The following is a 21,931-nucleotide window of genomic DNA, read 5'->3' as shown; positions in this document are numbered from 1 at the left end:
TGAGATTAAATCTTTAGAACCAATTCTGTTTTCTACGCAGATGTGTCACAGTAGCGGGCAGAATTGAGAATATTATAAAGGCGAAAGTTTGTACGTTTGTTACTCGATCACGTTGCAACAATTGAACCGATTTGGCTGAAATTTGTTACAAAGAGAGATTGTAAAAAACCTCCCAAAAATGTGGTATCAGTTTATGGACTTTTTCATTAATTTTATCTGATCAACAAACCGACACTGAAGCGGTGCTAGCTGGGTAAGCCTTCGACTTCACTTTCGGGGGAGCGAGTTCAAATCCCGGAACTCACTTATAAGTTATGTGTGTTTTAAGCAATTAAAATATCTCTTGCTTCAACGATGAACGAAAACATTGTGAGGAGACCTATAATAATAATCCACCAATCAGCACTTAGCCAGCGTGGTGGACTAGACTTAACCCATTCTCATTGTGGGAAGAGATCAGTGTTCTGTAGTGGGCCAGTAATGGGTTGGTATGATGATGAGCTGAGAACTGGTACTCGAGAAATGGATGCACATTTCGTCTCGATTCCTATGATTCTTCATTTTCTTCGTTAGAATGATGAAAAAATATCAATAAAACATCATATATTATTATCAAATAACGTTTATTTCTTCATTCTTACAATAAAAAGACACTTAGTAGAACAAACAACTTTTATTGATGTGTAACATCGAAATCACAGACATGAAAATATATATTCGGTGAAGCTATTATGTGAACTGTGCGTATTTGACGTTATGTTCATGCAATGCGCCGATTCATATTTTTAAAAGAGGGATACTCTTTAAGAAGCATGTAATGAGTCGGGTAAAATGCTGTGCTGTTCACATAAGATACACCACATCACAGATTATAATGTAGATATTTAACAGTGCAGAAGATTCTCCACTGATAAGGAACCTATTATAGCCTACCTATTATATTTTAATTGTAGAAGTTCCAATCGACAAGGTTGTTAATGACATAGCTAATTCTGAAAGAGGCCAAAAGTTCATATTCGCCCGCAGCTCTTCTGCTTTGTAAAAAAATATATCTACCTTAACAATGACAGTGCAAGCTAAATTTATCCTTAGCAGATTAAAGGATTAATTAAACGATAAAACAAACAGCTTGGAAATTTATTGCTCCTATTATTATGTGATGGCGTAAAAACATAGACTCGTCCGTTTTGTTGTTGGTTTTTTTCCAAACCTTTGTGTGATTATTATGTGATGGCGTAATAAAATAGACTCGTCCATTTTGTTGTGGGCTCCTTTTTAAACCCGACCTTTTTGGAATTCTCAAGTTAACATACGTAACGCCGAAGTTATTTTTTAAAATAAAATTGGTAAGAATATGTCAAATCTGATGTCCGGAGTGTCAAGTCCAGGTCAATGCCATACAAAATGAAAGATTCATTTGTAGCTTGGTTTGACTTACGTTTACTTGAAAATTGCACTATGAGCACAGAGCGCGTTGTCTAAACGCGCGCTGTGCATAGGGCAACCAATAAGGGTTTCTCAAAACCCTTATTGGTAGTAGGTTTCTTAAAAACCTTTATTAGTTTTTATGCGGGCGAATAGTAGACTTTATAATCGTCACATTCTCAATTATTATGAATAATTGAGAAAATGAGCATATGAAATCAAGTTCTTATCATTCACTCATTATTTCACTTTATCATTTCACTCTCTTATTAAGTATAATAAGTGAGTGAAATGATGTGCTATGGATGTAAGGCTGTAGCCTTTTTCCACAATACAAGGTAATGGCATAATCCAATATGGCGGTTATTTGGAAATGGCAACATAATTATTTAACTTCTTTTATTATGCATGAATGAATTACAAATTTCAATACAAAAATATATATTTACTGAGACAAATATATTTATTTGTTAGATTTTTCAAAATGGCCGATTATTTTGCCTCTTTTCCTATTAATGTTGTTTAAATTGTTTGATAGATTAAGAGTGATTTCATGAAAATGGTAAGGATATATATCAGATAATGGTGGAATTCTGATAATTATTATATCACAATGAAATCAAATAGAAAAGTGACGGATTTGCATGAATTCTAAAAAAAAAATATTTACACAGATAAAAAAACCTGGCGTTCTGTTTCACAAGGACCAAAACCTTTTTTATTTAACAAGATAAGAAACAGTCATTCTTTTATTCTGCAATGATGACGAAATTGTATCATATAATAAATATAAAAATACAAACGAACCCACTAACGCGTATGTTTGGTTTGTGTAAACCCTCTCCAAGCAGGATTATAATGACGTTATTTGGAGAAAATAAGCTAGCAAAACATTGCACCATTTTATATCAATGATTAAAAAATTAATTCTTCGGCTCGCTTGCTCGATTTTATATTTAGTCAAGAATATTTTTTTATTAATTCCGGAACGTGCGTGTACGAATTTCGATTCATAAATATGTATTAACGCTTAAAAAGGACGGACTATAATATGCCCATTCGAATAGATTTTTTTGTAATACATTGATTTAAATTTGACTACTAATATTTCGTGCTAGAGTGTACTCTGAGGGCCAGCGTAGACCCGGCGAGGCGCATTTGTTTATGACAAGCTACTATATACAATGCAGAATAAAGTGGATAGTTATTTATCAGGACAACTAATTTCCGAGATGTGACGAGAGCATCGATTAGCATTTAGCGTTTCGACACTATTCCGATTAGAAACCGATGAGGGGGTTTGGGTTAATATACCTGCTATACACCTTACAGTATAGTCTGCTACCATCTTTGCAGTCGAATAAATTGTGCTGACTCGCTTTGCCATGCGCCTCAATTAATATGTGCCGGCCCTTAGTTTCGTATTTAGAAAGCGTGCAGTTGAAAAGTCGATTTCCAGTTTTAAAACACGTCAGAGTCAAATGGAATCTAAACCCTAAACGTTTGCAAAATTAAAAAGTCAGTAGCAACATTCGACTCTAAAATAGGTTGCATTAGGTCCATTTTACTTTGATGTTCTACTTTCACATAAATCCAAATCGAATCAGGGTGCGAGCAGGTAAATCGTATACAACGTTTTAACCAGTTTTAAACGACGCTAAACAAAGCACCAAGCGGTTTCGAGAATAAATAAAAAGCAATAATGTAACAAAAAAAAAAGGGAAAAAATCCTCTGTAATAAAAATGAATAGTGAACTATTTCTTGGGCAGCCTGAAGACTTTGATGTTGGAATCGAATACACAGTCCGTGCGTGACGGGTACACGCTCTTCAAGTTACCTTCAGTGTCCACCACTTTCACCTGGAAAAAATACAATCGAAATAATTTTTGTCTAGTCTTAGCAAAAAGAACATGAACAAGAACCTCTATTTTAGAGTCCAGGTAAAAACCCAATGCCGACTAAGGTCACGGGCTCGCTGAAATGATATGCCAACGACGCCACATGTTTACAGTCTAATCAAAGTTAGAAGTTATACCCTAACTGAGTTTCATCCGAAATAACTGAATGTTTGTCCAACATCATAATTAAAAAAAACAGCATTTCAAAATTAAATAAAGCTTTTAAATATTAATTATCCATCAACATAGGTTTAAGAATGTTTTAATTTTAACACATTTTTTTTAACGCACGAAACTTCTACGAGTGGCCCAGTCAAAGCAATTGGAAATATGTATATATGCATTTTAAAGGGCAAAGTCTAGCTTACCTATCGCCCGCCATTTTAATTTTATTTAAAAATCGCATTCACGAATAATTCTTTCTAAAACGAATAGTTAACATCATTACAAAAAATAGTCTTAAACAAAAACTTGTAGTGTCACATTTCGAAGAAATAAGCCTTTTTTTTTTTAAATTCTTTGAAATAAATGAATTTCTTTATCAGAGTAAATACTTTGATAGAAATAGCATGGCTTTATAAGGTTTGATTATTTGATGTAGATATCATTTGCCATATGTATACTAATATTATAAATGTGAAAGTGTGTTTGTTTGTTTGTCCTTATTTAACGCCCTAACTCAGCAACTAATCAACTTGATTTTTGAGATAGAGTTTGTTGAAAGTACATAGAATAAAATAGGCTACTTTTTATCCCAGGAAAACAAACTGAAAACAAACGTGGACATCTTACATAGACACCAACTTATGAAAATGAATGAAGAAAGATGACGATATTTAATGAAATGCCTGTATTATTAAACATTCAATCAAGTATATAAAACTGACTGTAATGTTAATTAACTATGAATTCTACTAATTCGGTTTTGTATTTATTTTATGTACTTACAAAATATAAAATCATCGTACTGCGCCAGCAATATTCAACTTTATTTATCTTCCACTGATTCATACAAACTATCTATAAATGCGGCAGGAGGTTGGTATGTTTTTTTTAAACGAGGATATGTATATTCTTTAGGTATTTCAAAGTAGGTGTTTAATAAAAATTTAAAACTGGAAATGTGACACTTTACAAGTTTGTGCCCAAGACTATTTTTTGTTTTCATTTAAATATTCGTTTTTGAAAGAATTATTCGTGAATTCATTTTGAAATAAAACCAAGATGGCGGACTGTAGGTAAGCCAAAATCTTAAATGCCCATTGCAAATTAAAATAAAATAATGACAAACATCAGAAGTGGGATAGCTATGCCAGATACTACAACTACTCTCACCTGCTGCACAGTGAGTGTGTGGTACTCGTTGTCGTCTCCGTCGCCGATGCCCAGCAGCAAGCATTCTTGCAACAGTTTGTCCATCACGGTCTTGCACGCGCCTTGCGACGAGTGTGATGTCACTTCCACTAGCATTGACTTGCTGTCCACAGACATCTGTAACAGAACGCTTAAATTTCAATTTCAATCCAATCAAATCTGCGGCGCGACAAACCCTGTAGTGCAGGGGTTTCCAACCTTTTTAAGCTCGCGTCGCACTTACAAGTTTAGTTACTGATTACTTAGGCACAAAAATAAAGATCCACATTATGAAGCCTGCCCATGAATTCTATGGCTGAGTTTATTGATCTGCAACACCGCGCATTTAATATTATTTTGTTGCGAACCTCTGTTACTTTCTATGGCGCCCTAGGTTGGGGAGCCCTGCTGTAGTGTATACGGCGAAAGCCTTACAACGTAGGGCTTTTTAGGAGAGCAAGGAAAACTGACACGCGACTTTTAGGCGACAAGGCGATATGAGACAGCGAGACGAGATGAGAGCGCCATGAATACACTAGCTGACACATGCTGCGTTTATCTCATGCTGCGTTTATCTCACACCTGATAGAAAAATGGTCAAATGTAAAATGATTTCGGAGAAGAGATTCTGCCGAGGTTCTTATCGGCTTCTTCTCTGTAGAATCTGCATTCCAAATTATAACTATTTTCTACTTGAAATAAATTAATTTTGAATTGTTTTGAACTATGCATTTAAAAGACTTGAATACTTTCATTACGCATGACGTTGTTAAGAAATATGAATTTTATCATTAACACACTAAAATTTTAATTCCTTGAAATCATCCGATCTTATCCACCGCGTTCATTCATACTCACTTTGGTATTCTCAGAGTTAGTGATGGGTGGGAAGCTGATCACTCTGCCAGACGCATCTTCCAGACATGGGTACTTTGGTTTGCCTTCCAACAGGTACAGATACCTAGGACAAGTCATAATATATAGATTTTTACTATCTTAGATTACAAAAAAAACAACAGACATACCCAACTTAATTAACCGCTTTACCAATCTTGACAAAATTTATCACGTCTTATGGTGTCTCGCCAATAGACAATTGTCTACTATTTTTTGAGGCCCTTTTTTATGTCAAGAATCTCCCAATGGGAGGTTCTGTGTTACTACTTATTTGTGCATAAGAAGTAACACAAAGATAGCGACTGCCCGTGTTCCGCTATTTTCTTTTGGTCGCCTCGTACGACTACCACGGGAAGGTTGGTGACAACTAGATTCTGACATGCCATCACCACAAAAGAAAATGTGCTGAGGTAGACATAATTATGTCATGATTGCATGAAAAAACACAGGAAGCTAAATATAACTTAGCAAAATTGGTTTTGGTTAGTTTGAGATGGATAATGTTACCATCAGGAGACGAGAGAATGTCCTCGGAGTTTACAATAGCATATTTAGTGAACATGTAACTTACTTATGAATGCCTGAGTAGACATTCCTCTTTTTCTCCTTCCTTAACGCATCAGCCTCTGCTGTAAGCTGCTGGAACAGCTGTTCTCCAGTGTAAGGCTTTGCCCTTGATAATGGAATTAGCTTTAGCTTAGATGGTGATTTGGCAGTATAGATCAGATCACCTGCAAAAAAAATATGTTTTTTAATTTTTTTTATTTTGTTGAAGACTATATAGTGTGTGCGTTTTAAGTAATCAAAATATCACTTGGTTCAACAGTGAAGGATAACATAGTGAGGAAAAACCTGCATGCCTGAGATTTCTACATAATGTTCTCAAAGGTGTGTGGAGAGCCCACCAATCCACACTGGGCCAGCATGGTGGACTACAGCCTTAATCCCTTCTCATTGTGGGAGGAGACCCATGCCCTGTAGTGGGTTGGTAATGAATTGAAATGATGAAACATATTCATTCATACTTTTGAAGATTGGCAATGTTTGCTAAACATTGCTAATCTTCAAAAGTCTAAAAAAGTCTTCCAAGGCAAATGGCTGCCTTAAAAAACTTTCTAGGACCTATTGAAATTTTACTTCAATGACTTAATCTCATAAGTGAATTTTACTGTATTCATATTATAAACAGGTTGATAGTAAACTTACCGGGTGGTAATTTAGCAAAGTCATGTGTGGCTATTGTGGCAACATTTCTCTTATCACACACTGTATCATGAAGCTTTGTTTGCATCTGTATGAACTTCTTGAACAAGGCATCACTGAAGTTTAATTCATTGATAACACAGCAGAGAATGAAAGGCCTTATATTCGATACTTCACTCTCAACGAGTTTTACTCTTATTGTATCATCTTCAACGTGTAATATTTTCATGGAGTGACACAAGTCGCATATTTCATCAGGTGGTGGTTCTTCTGGTTTCTTACCTTGAAATGAAATTAAATATTAAAAATAACCTTTATAGTTATTTCCATTTCAAATATTTTACTATTAATTATTCAAATCAAATTATAATAAGAAAGATGCTTTATAGTTAATTCCAGTTCAAATATGTTATTTAATTATTAAACTGCCAATGCAGTGTCATTGGAACAGACAATGGAGAAAGTAATACACTAATACAGACAAAAGTAATGCTCTAAAAACAGAGCTATACATATCTGAAGTATTTAAAAAAAACTGGTAAGAGAGATAAATACTGGTGAGGTGTTATGAAGAACTTTTGTGGATAAGCTGTCCTGTTATTCAAATCTGTTACTTTGAGTTCTACATTGACCAGATTTACACTAACACTCAGGCTCAGACAAAATTCACATTGCCTGACATATTCTTTCGCATAAGGGTTCAAAAAGTCTAACTCTAAGTAGAGTTAGCTTTGATCAAGCTAAAAACATTTGAAATATAATAAGAGAAATAATATAAAAACTATATTATATAGAGACTGCAAAATATAATCTGATACCCTACCTTTCTTTCCTTTGCCTTTCCCTGCTGCCGGCGTGTTGTCTTCTTTAGGGCAGTGTTCCCTTATGTAATCTATAATTTGCTTGGTCCTGCATTGATCCACCAGTTTCATTAAACGTTTATCTGCGAGTTTATTTCCTTTGAGATTTAATTCTGTAAAAACAATTTTCGTAAATTAGTGCACTCTGTCTCACTTTGTCCTATTGTTCCAGTTACATGCTAAGAAGGTTGCCAACTGACAAGATAGATAGATAAATTCTTTACTGCACACACTTAAGGGATAATAAACATTGGAGAAAGTAATAAGAGAAAAATAAAAATGTGCAAAGGTGTTCTTATCGCTTTAAGTGATCTATCTCCTCCACACTCTTAGGATGGGATAGTGCAATATTTTAAAAATTTACATATTATGATTTTTAACAAGTTATGATTTGACAGAAGTGGTAAGCAACTGGTGAGGTACAAGGGACAAATTTAATGCTATCTATGTTTCTTGTCACATATAACTTAAATAACTTCGAGGCAAAATTGAATAAGCATTTTCTAGGTAAGCATACAGGCATATCAGGTATGATTTCTGTTCAGTATTAACCTATCCATTCTTGCTTCTCTTAGAGCACTTAATTATTTATACTAGTGGACGGTCATTTGGTTTTATTATGTTTGCTAGACAGTTTCTAGCAGTAACAGTTTGCCCCCGTGGCAAAGGAAGAAGTAGTGGTTCAGGAAGATCTGGATTGATTACCTAATTTGAATAGATTACATAATAGAATAATCTTCTATTCTTAGTCATTTTCTGCCTATCAGTGGATTTTTCATAATACTAAGATATTTACTTTATTGCATCATATTTCATGTGTTCGAAAATCTATATAAATCTTGACTTATAACAAGTGTAAAAGCAGAATTAACATGGTTACCTTTCAATTTGGACATGCCTGCAATTTCTCCAGGTACGGTCTTAATTTTATTATCCCCAATATCAAAATTCTTCAGTGAAGGCATTGTGCGTACAATGTGGCTTGGAATCAACTCTATTTCATTACATTTAATCTTCAAGTCAGTCAAATGTGGTAAATTAGCGTTCTCGGTATCAAGAAAGGAAGTCAATTTGTTATTAGACAGATCAATAATGATCAAGTTGGGGAAGTCGCCTAATTTCGGCATTTCTGCGATATGATTTGAACTGAAATTAATACTGCTTAACTCTTTCATCTTATTCAGACCCTCAGGTATACTACCAAGTTGGTTTCGGGACAAATCAAGCACTTTCAACTTCGGTAGAGAGGTTATGTTATCATTGAATTCCGTCAACTTGTTCCCGTACAATAAAAGCGATTGTAGATTCACAAGAAGTTTTATATCATCGGGAATCGATGAAAGACATGTGTCGCTTATATTTAGGAGATTTATGTTAGTTAATTGAAACACTGTCCTGTCTAAACCGTCTTCTGAAATACGCTTAGATATTGCGGCGCCCGCCAATTTGATTTCATGACGGTTCTCCGACTTTGCCGTCAGAACTTCTGGCCACGGACTCATTTTCGATTGAAATATGTAATTCTGAACAGAAAACAATTCTAAATTATCAACGATACAAAGGAAACTACAGGAAAACTTAACACGTCGTTTTACGGTTCTTCACAAACGGAAATAAAAATATAAAAAAAGATATGACATTGACAGCTGATGGATATTCAAGTATTGCTTTCGTGTTGCTATTGCAATAAATAAGTAAGGCTTTGACTACACTGAATCCTGTCCTGCGCAACATAGCGCAGTTCAAGTACAACTGTACTTGAACTTTAACTGTGCTTGCTTCACCTCAGTTACAGTTGTAACTGAGGTGAAGCAAGCGTAATTCTTAACAGTAAGTGCATAAGGACATGTTTTTGTACGTGTTGCGTGTAAAAAATAGAAAATCTATGTAACAATCATTTTTGCCACGGATAATCCTTGTGTAGGTTTAGATTCTATTTAACTTAAATTCAAGTTTGACTGACCGTCGAGACGAGGGTGTATAAATCTCCAAGTCTCGCTATGTCAGATACAGGACCTTGGCGAATAAATTTATAAAAAAAATCTTTACTCTTCGAATTATTTCCTTTATCCTTCCTACACACCGAAACGTATGTTTTACCGGAGTTACCAGTTGTTTCTACACAAAAAATAAGATGTTGCACATTTTCTTGCTGGTTCTAACGCAGAATTTATAACTGTCTTTTATATTCTTATTGTGCTACCAAAAAAGGAATCTCGTCGAAAATTCAAGGCTTCGAGGTGGATAATCAAGATTACCGTAACAAAAACATGAAAATGAAAGCAATAAAAAAATATAAATACTTTTCTGCAAAGCTTTCCAGCGCAGCTCCGCAGAGAAACCACCATAGGAAAGTGTTGAAATAGATAAAAACAAATAAAATAAAAAGAGATTCTTTATGAATATATACATTTATTATTTTTTTTTTTTGATATTTTAAAATCGATCATGTAAGATAAAATGAAGTGTACATTTGAAGTCCTCATTTCATTAGAGAATATCTTCGTATGCTGGGCTGGGTGTAGTGGTAACTGCTTGCCAGTCAAAGTCTACACCGGTCACTTTCGTGAACCATTCGTGATAGTAGCCCGGCCGGATGAAACCTAAAAAAAAAAGTGTATATTTATTGTTGATAACCTTCATTTGTAAAACTCTTCATTACGAACGCTTTATTTTGGAATACTAAGATTTATAAAATGTATAGTGCTTTATTTATATAATGTTATTTTTTCTGACAATCTCCTTTGTGGATCTTCCAGGTGTACGTGACATTGGCGAAATACAACGTGCTGATTTGGCACACCTAAAAGCAAAAAAAGCAAAAGAAGATGAAGTTATTTGTAAAATCCTCTCCTAAGCGAATTTTGGAAGATTATTGTTTAAGAAAAATTAAATGGCCATATTTATATTAATACATATAGCAAAAACTTTTGTTTTGTTTACGAAAATTGCGCGGACCGAGAAGTTTGAAATTTCCCACACTGATAGTTTGTTAGAGAAGCAGTGCAGAATTATGCATAAAACATACATTAAACCAATAAAAAACATTGTAGATACTACCCCGGATTTAACACATACATGCAACGTACCCTTTTTTTGATTATAACAGGCAAATTAACAGTTTAGATTTTTGGCGACATCTGTGATTAAAGAAGTAAAACAATTTAAATTGATTATTGTTGACTTTCCAGTGGGCTACCACTAGCTAATATATATAGTTATAAATAGCTATAATATAGTTACCAGCGGGGAAACCAGTGTGGCAACCAGTGCTGGATACGAAGGAAGTCACACCGACCTCAGTGGGTTGACCGTCGACGTCAATGGCGATCAATGGTCCTCCGCTGTCACCCTGTCCAACAAGATATGTTGTAGACATAGATAAATAAGCATAGATTAATGTACCCACATCAATATAAAAAAAACATTTCCGTTCAGCTGCGAAAACAGGCGCGAGGAGCTAGACAGCTAGTAATAAATGAATTATATTAATAAATAAATCAACAAATATATAAAGACTATTCACACATCGTCATTTAGCATTTAGTAAGAGTAGCTTGTGTTATGGGTTTTAAGATAACTGATTAATATTTTTATGAATAATATACATAAATAAATAAATAAATAAATATACTAGGACAATACACACACCGCCATCTAGCCCCAAAGTAAGCGTAGCTTGTGTTATGGGTACTAAGACGACTGATGAATATTTTTATGAATAATATACATAAATACTTAGAATATACATTTAAACACACAGACACTGAAAAACATTCATGCTCATCACACAAAAATGTTCCAGTTGTGGGAATCGAATCCACGGCCCCGGGCTTAGAAAGCAGGGTTGCTGCAAACTTGGCGCAGTTTGCAGCGTCCGTCGGCCGTCAAATACTTATAATATATAGATAAACCACCAGAAACTAAAAATGTCTCAGTTGTGGGAACTCATTCATGTTTCAGTTGTGGGAATCAAACACACAGCCTTGGATTCAGAAAGCAGGGTAATGCCCGCATCGCCCATCGGCCGTCAAAGAAAATCGGCCGCCAAAGAAAAATAGAAGCAAACCTGGCAAGTAGACTGGCTGGTGACGTTGTAGCTGCCAGCGCAGATGGTGGAGTCAACGACTATAGCACTTCCACCGAAGGCTGCCCTGCACCGCACGTTGTTGACACCGTTAAGGTATACCCAGTTCAGCACCTCAGGTGATGCACCTTAATTGGAAACATTTTTAAAAATAACATCATGAGGGCGAAAAAACTGAACAGTATATATATATTTCTCTCTTTCTCCCTCTCCCTCTCCCTCTCCTTAGCTGTCTGAATGACACCACTGATCACCAACATCCTACTTGTATTCTACCGGAAAGAGGCTGTTATGAGACGCAGTACTTTACTTCTTTCTAAAAAATTACTTATTGGTATTCAGAATATGCTGTAGGGCCCGTAATGGGTTGATATGATTATGATGATGATTATTAATTTACATTAATTACGCTTAAATAGGCTACTTGGTGATGAGGTTTAAGTATAACGGCTTCTCTATACTAAACCATATAATATGCTAATGGTGTGATAAGTGTGTTGGCTCCGATTTCGTTAAGTTGTCCACAAGAAAAAACCGAGATTCCTTTATTTCAATTAGGCCTAATATGAGCACTTTTTAAACGTCAAACGTATGTCGGTTTGTAGTGACTTTACCGCCGGTTCTCAAGGGAGATTCTACTGAAAAGAAGCCGGCAAGAAACTCAGCAGTTGCTCTTTACCAACATCATTGTAAAATTTAACAATCATTGTTCTATCTTGTGTGAGATGAAAGCGGAGCGGCTTGCTTCCAGGCAATCTTGTCTTTAAGAAATTCATCAATAGTAACCTCGATGTATTACCGGTCTGACTTAAAAATTTCTGCCACCAGATTTTATGTTAAGGGCAATTAAAAAAGAAACTCGTGTGTACCATTTGTCCACGTGCGACCCCAACCGCTAGCCTGCAGTCTGATATTGTCATAGTTCTTGTCCTTGTCCGCAGACGCCTGGATTCTGATCGGTTGGATGCGGTCTGAGAAGCACAGAAATTAGGGATAAAGGAAAAGTATGGATATATTTCGTATCGATGTTAAAAAAATATATTGATTATCTATTTCGATATATACAACGTGTAAATGAAAACCGAAATTAGAGGTTTGTGGGGAACAGCATATACTGTCACTGAGACTTATCTGTGAAACCGAAACTCAATCGTTTTTGAGTAAACCGTTGCCATAGTTTTTACTTATAGAAATCAGATACAGCCCTAACATCACATGCAAAAGTAAGATCAAGTGACTCATGTCACTTTATTAGCTACGCGTCGCGTAGCTTGGGTCACCCGCGGTCATTCACGTGTCGGTCTTTTATCTTCAATAGGGTTGTCATAAGTTAACACTTACAATATTTTGAATTAGTTTGTATGGAAAAATAAATATGCTGCTTTTGATTTAATATTTTTACAGGGTGATTCCTAATGTCATATACTTACGCACCCTTCAACAGAATTTCGTAATTCCGTTGCACGTTGTTTATCTAAAAAATAGCGACACACCGGTAGGTAAGCAATATTATAGATAATTGATAATTCTTCTTTCAGACTGAATTTCAGTGGGTTTATGCATGTTTATTGTTTCTATCAGTGGCGACAACGATGTTGCTGTGGGTCATTTCTCTCCCCCTCCCAATAAACTTAAAGTTTATGTTTGGAGGTACGCGATACGATGTATAAATAAGAGGTGGGATTTGAATCCATCCCCATTTGAACCAAATAACTCAACATTGAGGCTTGTAAAATTTGAATCTCCAGAGCGTTCGAGAACGTCGTTGAACTTGATGACGCCAATGTTTTCAGACTGCCCTCTTTGTGAGTGTGTCGTTATACTCCAGTGTCTTTTAGTATGAATGAAGGTGTTAAGACTGCTATGGAGCCACTAGTAGTCTTGCAGCCAGAAGATTTAATAATGTACCACTGAACTCGAGCACGCGGTTGAACTTGATGATGCTCATGTCATCAGACTGTGCCCTTTTTGTGAGGTGGTGTTGACTCCAATGTCTTTTTGGCTGAAGATGTTAAGACTGCTAAGGAGGCAATAGAAGTCTTGCAGAAGGTTAATAAGGTGGCACGGAATTTGAACTTGACGGCATCAATGTCGTAGAGCTGCATTCTAATAATTAATTAAAAATCTCTAATAATTAATTAACTATCGTAGCTGTCGTAGTTGTCTCCAACAGTAGCTGAGGGTGCAGAGGTAACGGTTGAACTTGATTATTGATGTCTTAGTACTGCATCTGGTGATGACGGCCGTCGTACTCGGTTTGTCGTAATACTACTTTGTGCCAATCAGCAGCTGCGGATGCTAAGCAGCCAGGGTTAGCACTGTAACTAGGGGTATACCATTGAATTCGAGGACGCGGTTGAATTTGATGACACCGATGTCGTGGGGCTGCACTCTTGTGAGGGACTCGTCGTATTCAGGGTGGTTGTAGAACTCAGTTGTCTCGAATATCAGTTCAGGGTGGCTCAGAGCCAGAGCACCGACGCGGATGACGAAGCTCACCCGGCTAAAAAATATAATAAAAATGTTTAATTAAACGCCTAGTACTAAGTACCTAATGTTTTCCTTGTTTTTTTCCTATTGTGTTGTGTTGCAATAAAGTTTTTGTATTCTATTTTCTATTCTATTCTGCCTTTTTATCTATGATAATATAATAATCTCAGGAACTACGTTCCAAAATCTTTTTGTGTCTTATAGTTCATTAATCGAGGAAGGCTAAAACTAGGCTATATATAACATTACGCTACGACCAATAGGAACAAAATGGAAAAAAAAATGTTACAAAAACAGGGAAAATGATTTCTTGTTGGAGCTTCTGACGCGTGCGATTCCCAAACAGTTAAAAGATTTTAAAGCTTCAAAAAAAGGTCCGCGATACCATAATATATATTTCTTTCAAGGGTTATTTATACGCCGACGATTTCCACCAAAGCGTAAAAAAATAACGTGGACTCTGTCATGTTATGAGTGTCATAACATGACAGAGTTAGAAAAAAAAACCTCGTACGTGCGTGTGTGTACCGTATTTGCACTTCGCAATATACGGGGCTTTTTGTTTGATACTCTGGACATATCTCCACTTTAACACCAATTTCAAATGTTATTCGAATTACAATATTGCGAGCGTCAACATTGTTAAAAGTTGTTATTTAGGAATTATTAAATTAAAATTCAGAAGCGGTGGCAGCGCATTGTATATGAGCTCGACTTCATTTTCGGCGGGCAAAGTTTGAATCCCAGCTCGCAGCTATAACTTTTCTAAGTTATATGCGTTTTAAGTAATTAAAATATCACATGCTTCAACGGTGAAGGAAAATATCGCTAGGAAACCTGGATGCCTAAGAAGTCTAAATAATGTTCTCAAAGGTGTGTGGACTCCACCAATCCGCACTGGGCCAGCGTGGTGATGTATTGATTTTATTTTTCGATCATTTTAAACGGTTAAGAAACTTACATTGATTACAAGTGGTCTTAAACCACTAAAAACTTTATTTCAAAAGTGCCATCTATGGGCCTACTTGAATAAAGATATTTTTGACTTTAACTTTGGCTTTAATATTATAAATGAGAAAACTTGTTTGTTATTTTGCCCTTTCTTGACGCCCAAGATTAACGCGCCTAAGATTTTAGGCGGAGTGTTATATGAAACGGAGAGAGTCTATTGGGCCAATTTGTATCCCAGGAAGAAAGGTTCCAACAGGATTCGTAAAAAACCGTAACAAACCCTTGCGTATAACGCGGGCTAAGGGCATAACTAGTTATTACTATAAAAACAATAAACTAACGATGCGGTGCAGTGGGCAGCGGTGAGCGCCCACTCGCTGTGGATGATCGTAGCGCCGCAGCTAGAGACCGCGCCAGTCTTGGCGACCATTCGAATGGACAGCTGGTAAGGGATCTGACCGTCCTTGGCTTCCCAGCCCGAGACAATCCTGGACATACCAACTATAACAACAGTGTATCATTAGCACAAGTGATTTTACATTTTCATATGATTTATGATGGAGTTTTATGACGTCAACTGACTGGCCAAATACTACAACAAACTGTAAATATTCTAGTTATATATAATATTATTTATATATTTGTGTAATGTTTATTTCTTATCTATTGCACCTCTTTTCTATGTTCTTTGGTTGCCTGAAAGAAATCGTTATGTGGCGATAAGGCCACCTAATTGTACTTTCTTGCTCTATGTGTATTTCTCTGCAACTACTTTTTTCTTTGGAGTACAAAAAGTGTATTCATTCAGTCCAGTTTCTGGGTGTTTATCTGTATATTATAAGTATTTTTTTTAGTTTTTAATAGTGTAGATGGGTCATAGTTACTTAATAAAAAATATTATTATTATTACTATATATATATATATATATATATATATATTATTCATTAAAAAATAATCATCAGTAATCTTAGTACACATAGCACAAGCTACGCTTAATTTGGGACTAGATGCGATGTGTGTATTGTCGAAGTTTATTTATTTATTTATTAATGTGCTTAAAAATAAAATGGGGTTCCTTACCATCTCGAACGTTTTCGACGAAGTCTAGAGCGTCGGGTGCTGGCAAAGAGTTGGCCTAAACAATGGAAAAAACTAGTTACAGATAAATAAAAACACCGTAACTTGGAAAATACCGCATAATAGATTATCCATACTATAAAACATACAACTTATAAATCGATCGCATTTTTGGCTATTATTCACAATAAGACATCTTTGATTTTCGAACCTTTTATTGTTACTTGCTAAAAGGAGCAAATCTTCGTGCCAAATGCCAAGATCAAGATTAGTTTTAAAAGGTTTTAAGAATAGCTTTTAATAGTCAGTAACTGGAAGTAGTAGTATCCCAAAATACCTCTTTACTATTAACATTAGTCACTAGTTTGTACAGTGAAGCACTTTTTTCAAAATCGATATGAAAAGCGCGAGCAACTTCAGTTTGGGATACCCCACCTTCATATCGATATAAGCAGGCGTTTCTTTGCGTAAATATATTTTGAAAATTAACCTTAATTTGCTGTACTACGCGAAAAGCAGGAGAATCTGTATGGTGAAATTTATAATTTCTTCAATCTTTCTTTTCCACACAAAACAGATCTTCGGCAAAGTACCCTTTATGCACGTTTCGCTCCGAGACCGGTGGATCCTAAGGAGATGATGACTATACAATGAATAATTGTTTATTGTAAAGTCAACATATATTGTACACTCTCAAACTGTGTAAGTATTAAAAATAACATTCGAATTACTATATTTTTATAGCATTTAACCTGAAACTTGATTTTTTGGCTTTTGTGGTATTGACTCCTCCTGTGTACATAAGATTCGGTTTGATACCTCGAACCATTACAAAGAAAGATGGCCGGATACATATGGATGGACGGATGGATGGACATACATCCAACTGATTCAATAATAGTTATGAGGTTTGGCGGAGAACATCAGTAATTTTGTTGGTGACGATGATGACGATACCTACGGCTTAACGCAAGCTATGATAAAAAAAATCATTACAATAACAAAACGTTTCGTTCAGTTTGTTTAATCGATCGATGACACAGAAATATATTGTAATCTTATCTCTTAATGTTACGTTAAGTTTATATCTATGTAATTCACTTAGCCTTGAAACATTCATATCACCGATTGTTACTGATCATTTATATTAGAAACTAGAAGTGCCCTGCGGCTTCGCCTGCTGAGTTAGTTGATTCGTATGCTAAATGTTAACCAAGAAAATTTGTAACATTTCTTATTTAGTCCTAGTACTGAAGTCGTCATAAATGTGACAAGACTTTATGTTTTCAGTATCGTTTAACCTTAAGTGAAGGGTTTGCTGCTGTCCGGTAAGTAGTTCTATCCTCTATCTCCAATTATATTAATCACACGAAGTTTGGAAAGAACTAATTCTTTTCGGAGAGGGGATGAAATATATATTTATTTCGTAAATAATTATAGGCATACGTCGGTAAACATTTGGCGGTGGTTTGGTGATACCAAACAATTTCATCCCATCTCCCATAGGAACTGATCTGAATTTCGGGATAAAAAGTATTCTGTCTCCTACCGCGTAGTATGAACTCAAAACATGCAAAGTTTCATTTGAATTCATCCGGTAGTTTCAGTGTGATGCGCGTCCCAGAAACAGACAGACAGACACGAAATAAAAAAATATAGTTTTGGGTTCAGTATCAGGTATAGAATGCCCTCCAAAATGTTTTATTATAATGTACAGAAATCGAACCGTTACAGTTTAATTATAAGTATGAAGGGGCTTCATATAACAACATTGGAACATCTACACAGACATACATACACACACTGTTAAACACATTACCTTCTTGTAGTTGGGTAAAAGCTAACTTTACGCCTATTAGTTCCTCGTTACTATAACGTTAACATATTTTGTTATTGGTCATATCATTGGTTAGCATTTTTTTATTTTCGTTTATTGGTACCACTCTCGTTAACATATGTTTTTAATGGTCAGATGCAAATTTTATAGGATTTTCAGACCCCTATTTTTCTTTGTGAATTTTTAAAAATATTATAATGTTGGTACACGTTTTTGAAAGTTAAGTGGACACAACAATTGATTGATTCAACGACCGCCTGTCACCACTTTTTACTTAACTGTGTAGTTTTTTATATATAGTTTACATTTTTTTTTTATGCTAACATCATGTCTGTGCATTTAATGTGAAGTTCGAGGGTATAATAGTAACGAATTATCTAACATGTGATTAAATATAATTGATAAAGCACGCCAACTCGCATTCTCGTAGTGTGACGGGTCAAACCTCTAAATCTCTATGAGAAATCTTTTGATAATGTGAGTTTTTTCTAATGACGGATATAAGGCCGCTTGAAAATAGAAACGTTTATGTGCATACATTTTGCGTAGCACCCGCGTAGACTGCTACGAATTTTAACTTAAATGTTAAAGACTTAAAACCTAACATTTTAGTAACGTATTTCTCTATAAAAACGTAATGGGGTGATAAATTTACCGCTTACGTGCTGTGTCCACGGAACGAAACAAGTCGCGCGAATTTTCGTGCGATATTAATAAATGTTTAGATAGCCGCGTCTCTATTCGACGTTGTCCCGTGGCATGCTTGGTATAATTCCATACATTTGTTTTAGTTTCTAGACGCTTCAACGTCGAGCGTCCCGTGGCCAGAACGTTATGTGCTTAGATCCTAAACACAATTGCGTAACACAAATCGCGTAACTGCTATGAATGTTGGCTAGAAGGTTAACGGGTAAAAATATGCAACATTTTGTACCGTATTCCTCTACACAAATAAATAATAATAATAAATAAATATACTACGACAATACACACATCGCCATCTAGCCCCAAAGTAAGCGTAGCTTGTGTTATGGGTACTAAGCTGCCCGATGAATATTTTTATGAATTATATACATAAATACTTAGAAATACATATAAACACCCAGACACTGAAAAACATTCGTGCTGATCACACAAAAATTTTCCAGTAGTGGGAATCGAACCGACGGCCTTGGGCTCAGAAAGCAGAGTCGCTGCAAACTGCGCCAATGGGCCGTCACAAATTTAATGGGATGATTCCAAACTTACTATTGTATTGTTCTGTTTCTCCAAGTCCCAAGTTTTAATAAGATCCTAAACTAACTATTGTATATTTTTTGCTTTAAAGTTGTTACTTATTATATTGGTTTACGTCTTGCTGGTAGAGATAAGATGATGGTGATATGATACGCAAATCTACGGTCTCACGCTTAGAGCTTGCAGTTTTGTCTTCGAACGTATGAATGAATGGACCTTTACTGAACACAACTCAAATGTAAATATAAATTAAAAAATATATATATATATATATATATATATATATATATATATATATATATATATAAATATAAGTTATTAATATTTTGTTTTTTACGCGTATTTTGTCATCAACATCAACGTCTCAATATTGAGAAAAAATTATGACGTCAGTATAAGTGAAAAGATAAATGTAGCCAAATATTTTGGTGTACCCATTCAATTAATGGCGACTTTAAAGCTATGTCTTTCGGGCAGGCAAGAAATATTTGGTAGTAGCAGTCGTTACTCTAATGGCATTTCTTTTAAAATTATGCGCTTGTCTTTTGATATGTTGGTCGAAATGTTTTTAAAACATGGGTCTTTTTATGGTTATTCGAAACACACTGGTCAAGGAGAAGCCGACCAAAAACTAAGCTGGTACGCTACGATACGTTAATAAGGTGTTAAAGTTTAACGGTATTTACCCAGCTTAACGCCAATATAAACACAAGAGCTCGCACTGCCGCCGCCATATTTGAAATAATTAGATTAACGAGTAATTACATTGAAATTTTGTATTTAAATCAATGCCGAATTATCTAGCTAGAGATGTTACGTTGATGGTTCTATTTCGGAGTCGGAAATTTGCAACTAATATCCTTTTTTTGGGACCGAGTCTGAGTCACAGATGCGAATAGTATAATTAGTCTAGCGGTTCCCCACGAGTTCAATCGCGTACAACTTATAAGTTACTAGCTTTTACCCGAGGCTTCGCTCGCGTTGTAATTTGAAAAACTTTGCCAGGAGGAATAGGATACCGAGCATGAATAAAGAACAGTGCACTATTTCAGGACGCTTGTGTCTCCTTTATTCTGCGTCCTTTCAACAATTTCTATGCCAAAAATAAAGTCGTTTGGTTAATTTGTTAGGACGTGAATCACGGACGATTTTTCATGTTTTTTTAAATGTTCCTGTGAACCACCGTACTGAAGGACAAAACGTAAGCGTAAACGTTCCCACAGGAACTGTGCATTTTACCGGAATACAAAGTAATAGTAGTCTTAACCTACCTCGCAATAATCGAATGCAAACAATTAAAATAATCATAACCCCAGAAAGAAAAATCGAGTATAAAAAGAGTTCCTTCGATTACTCCAAGACTTACATAATCTGATTCTGATTTGATTAGGACCACTTAGAAGTAGGATGTCAATATTTGTCGCTTAGCCATCTATATAAGGTACCAGTTGCTTGGATACGTGGTCGGAAGTTGGACGTCCCGAGTGTTTAAACATGTTTGTCAATATGCATTGACAAACATGTTTAAACACTGTTGGCATAGATTTTTTTTAAATGTTATCTTTAATATTTAAATTAGTCATTTTTTTTAATATAAACTTGTACGCCTTCATTACTACAAGTAAACAGTAATCGTACTCTTTACTAAGACATAAATTAATAAAACAATAATTGTGAAGTCGAATCGTAAATTCAGTTACATCCCTATGGGCGTTAATTGGTAATCAAATCGGATCACCTAATTGATAAATTGTTATCAAATGACGTCGAGTTTCTATATTTTTGATATCTGTCAATATTCAATTAAATTGAATGAGTTATCTTTTGGTTTTTCCAATTATTAAAAATACACTTTAGTACAGCGGACTAGATCTTTTTAAAAACTGGGGAGAGGCCTACGCCGATGAGGCGACTTCTACCTTAAATTAGACATTAAAAGACAAAATAATATATATAATTTTTATCAAATAAATTCAAATTTGTAATAATGATTAGTAAAAATGTTATAAAATAAATATGTAATAATGTAACAATTGGTAGTAGAATAAAGGCTTTTTATTTTATTTTATTTATTTATTTAGTACAGCGGATAGGGAATATAACGGAGAACGGGGCAGCAGCGTCTGTGCTACACTACCATCTACTGCGATCACCCCGTCTGCCCAGCGTTGGGCAAACCCTCCCGTTAAGAGAGGCCCATAGTCAAGCATCCGACTTTTATAGGCTATCGATTATAAAAAAATAATAATATATAAAAATACCACGACAATACACATCGCCATCACATTTTCCAGTAGTGGGAATCGGACCCACGGCCTTGTGCTCAGAAAGCAACGTCGCTACAGAATGCGCCAATCGGCCGTCATCATGGTGGAAGGATAGAAATTAAGGGAAGGCTACTTGAACAGGGTTACAGGTTGACTAATTGTAAAATGATTTGTATCTTATGAACAGGTATCAACGCTTGACAATTGTCAGAAACGATACTTAATAAGAAACCGGAGGACCGGGAGGAGCATTGAATCTTGTATAATTCCCTAGCACTACCCGGCTTTGCATCTTTTGTTTAAGAGCAAAATCTACAGTGACTTTGATGCTGCACCCGTTGAAAAGCT

At 35.4% G+C, this 21,931-nt stretch overlaps 2 protein-coding genes across 2 annotated transcripts; both read right to left on the bottom strand.

Annotated features, from left to right (window-relative positions):
• Positions 1-604: 604 nt before the first annotated feature.
• On the bottom strand, positions 605-9,265 carry LOC120628109 (leucine-rich repeat-containing protein 47-like). Its single transcript, XM_039896333.1, has 7 exons — positions 8,518-9,265; positions 7,601-7,750; positions 6,781-7,059; positions 6,146-6,305; positions 5,536-5,638; positions 4,660-4,815; positions 605-3,285 (listed from the first exon to the last, which is right to left on the bottom strand). The coding sequence occupies exons 1-7, from the start codon at positions 9,137-9,139 to the stop codon at positions 3,181-3,183; spliced, it is 1,575 nt and encodes a 524-aa protein (XP_039752267.1). The 5' UTR covers positions 9,140-9,265; the 3' UTR covers positions 605-3,180.
• Positions 9,266-10,102: 837 nt separating this feature from the next.
• On the bottom strand, positions 10,103-16,684 carry LOC120627880 (collagenase-like). The gene is made up of 8 exons (XM_039895997.1): positions 16,679-16,684; positions 16,247-16,301; positions 15,507-15,666; positions 14,061-14,227; positions 12,594-12,695; positions 11,707-11,852; positions 10,881-10,989; positions 10,103-10,240 (listed from the first exon to the last, which is right to left on the bottom strand). Exons 1-8 carry the CDS (start codon positions 16,682-16,684, stop codon positions 10,128-10,130), a joined length of 858 nt encoding a protein of 285 aa, XP_039751931.1. The 3' UTR covers positions 10,103-10,127.
• Positions 16,685-21,931: the final 5,247 nt, after the last annotated feature.

This window comes from Pararge aegeria, chromosome 12, assembly GCF_905163445.1.
Source record: "Pararge aegeria chromosome 12, ilParAegt1.1, whole genome shotgun sequence".
Classification (NCBI taxonomy): domain Eukaryota; kingdom Metazoa; phylum Arthropoda; class Insecta; order Lepidoptera; family Nymphalidae; genus Pararge; species Pararge aegeria.
The sequence above is the reverse complement of the archived record's forward strand: the minus strand, read 5'-3'. Positions and strand labels throughout refer to the sequence as shown.